At 51.6% G+C, this 2220-nt stretch overlaps 1 protein-coding gene across 1 annotated transcript; it reads right to left on the bottom strand.

The window, feature by feature from the left end:
- Positions 1-1206: 1206 nt before the first annotated feature.
- Positions 1207-1950, bottom strand: LOC306819513 (solute carrier organic anion transporter family member 3A1-like; the record flags this gene model as incomplete). Its single annotated transcript, XM_079373325.1, has 2 exons — positions 1207-1696; positions 1886-1950. Coding segments are annotated over 2 exons (442 nt in total), but the record flags the coding sequence as incomplete, so codon positions are not given.
- Positions 1951-2220: the final 270 nt, after the last annotated feature.

The raw sequence follows: 2220 nt of genomic DNA, 5'->3' as shown, positions 1-2220 counted from the left end.
AAACACACGGTCCTGGTACCGGTTCACTCCTGTCTACAGAAACACACGGTCCTGGTACCAGTTCAGTCCTGTCTACAGAAACACACGGTCCTGGTACCGGTTCACTCCTGTCTACAGTACCAGTTCAGTCCTGTCTACAGAAACACACGGTCCTGGTACCGGGTCTCTCCTGTCTACAGAAACACACGGTCCTGGTACCAGTTCAGTCCTGTCTACAGAAACACACGGTCCTGGTACCGGGTCTCTCCTGTCTACAGAAACACACGGTCCTGGTACCGGTTCTGTCTGCGGTAGTTGTTGTTGACACTCTCTGTACCTGTTCTATCTTGTGTCTCTGTAATGAACACACCTGTTGTTCCTCTGTTCCTTCCTGACTTCACTTCCTGTGTTGTTTCGCCGTGGTCACGTGACTGTCCTGCTGCTGATTGATCAAAGAGCGAAGACCTGAACGACTCGCTAGCGTTCAGACGCTTCTTTCTTGCTCAACAAATCAAGGGGAGTTTAAATCTGTGGTGATCTCTGCGCATAGTGGGGAAGACGTGCAGGAAGGGAACCACAGACCGCTAACGGTAGTTTAAGCTAGCTGATATTTAATGCAGAGGGTTGTGATGAAGGGCGGAGCTACTGTTTCCTGTGAAGACAAAGCCACCTCTAGAGGGCGCACCAGAGAGTCCCCTACTGCTCGTGGTCAGACTCTGAACAGGTGACCATCCAGAGCGCACGGTTTCCATGCCAACAGGAGGAGGAGTTTAATGACCTGAGCTACTATATGTACATGTTCAGCCTTCGTACAAACTCCCGACCTGAACAGCAGCAGAACAGCAAGTTTCCCACCGTGGACCACAGGTCACTGTACGCCTCTCATTATTGGATCAGGACTCAGACTGGTTACACACCAACGGTCAGGGGGCGTGGCCTGATTTGAGGCCAAATAATCCTGAGGTGAGTGATGTCACGACAATGATTTTACTGCTCTGGATGGAGACGCAGCCTCCCTGAATGTTAAATATCCAACATGTTTGACATTTAAGATTCCAGGTCGGCTGCAGCAGCCAATGAGAGCGAGCAGCTCGGGAATGGTCACCGACTGGATGGTACTGAACCCGAGCAGGTGGATTTTCTCCAGAAGCCACGTGAGATCTCGCAGGATTCTGTGAGATCTGTCACTGATAAAGTGTGAAGTAAAGTGTGGACGGCTGAGTGGGACTAAAGTGTGTGTTCTGAGTGTGTGTGGAACCAATGAGGACAAAGAGAATCTGTATTTGGGTTAAAACACAACGTGTGTCTTTGTCTGCTGTTTAAGGACAGAACATTCTGCACTATAAAACAGACTCCATGTTGTCACACATCTCATGGTCCTCCAGGTTGTAAATGAACTTTGTCCTGTTGGCCGGGTTCTGGCTGATCTCTTTGCCCAAATTGTCCAGAGTCACGTTGGAGGCGAAGAGTTCGGTGGGCGTGAGATAACCCTCGCTGTTCTTGATGTACTTCCTGTAGTTCTTCCTCAAACACTGCCACGTGGTGGCGTACAGCAGGAAGGCAGACGACTTGAGGACGATGGCGATGCTCACGTACAGGTGCCTGTAGGCCACGTTGTCGTACAGCATGCAGGCGCCCTTCTCTCCGCAGACCGTGCTCCAGAACAGACAGGTGGAGTCGATGCCCATGCCGAAGATCAGAGGAGGGGGGATGAAGCCTGGAGGGGGGGGTCAAAGGTCAAAAAGTACACCAGTTTGTTTTCAGGAATCCTTTAAATCACAGCACAGTCGAGCTCGTTTCACCCAGAGGGGAACTCGCTGTGACATTTAAATCAGTGGACACACACACTCATGAAGAGGGCGAGGGACAGAGCGAGCCGGAGGAGAGAGAGAGAGGGGGTTCTTACCGATCAGTCTCAGGAGCAGAAACAGAACTCCAAGCGCGTACGACTTCAGCTCTGGACTCACGGTTCTGAAACAGACAGAATCACAGTCAGTGGAGGGACCGGCTCGGCTGGCCCGGGGGGGTACAGAGCGCCCACCAGGTGAGGTGAGTGGCGGGACGCTGGCGGAGCCGCCCCTGAGCGATGGGTCATGATTGTGAATTCTTTAAAGATCTGCTCCTTCAGTAAAAATCAGTCTACTGTTTGTCCTGATCTCACAGTGAGGATCCCTGTGTCTTACATAACAGCTCCCTCTAGTGGACAATGTGAGTGTTACAGCAGCTCACCTGATGAGGATG

The sequence above is a fragment of the Symphodus melops genome (genome assembly GCF_947650265.1).
Source record: "Symphodus melops genome assembly, contig: scaffold_394, whole genome shotgun sequence".
In the NCBI taxonomy this organism is placed as follows: Eukaryota; Metazoa; Chordata; class Actinopteri; order Labriformes; family Labridae; genus Symphodus; species Symphodus melops.
Note: the sequence above shows the minus strand (reverse complement) of the source record. Positions and strands in the feature narration are given on the sequence as shown.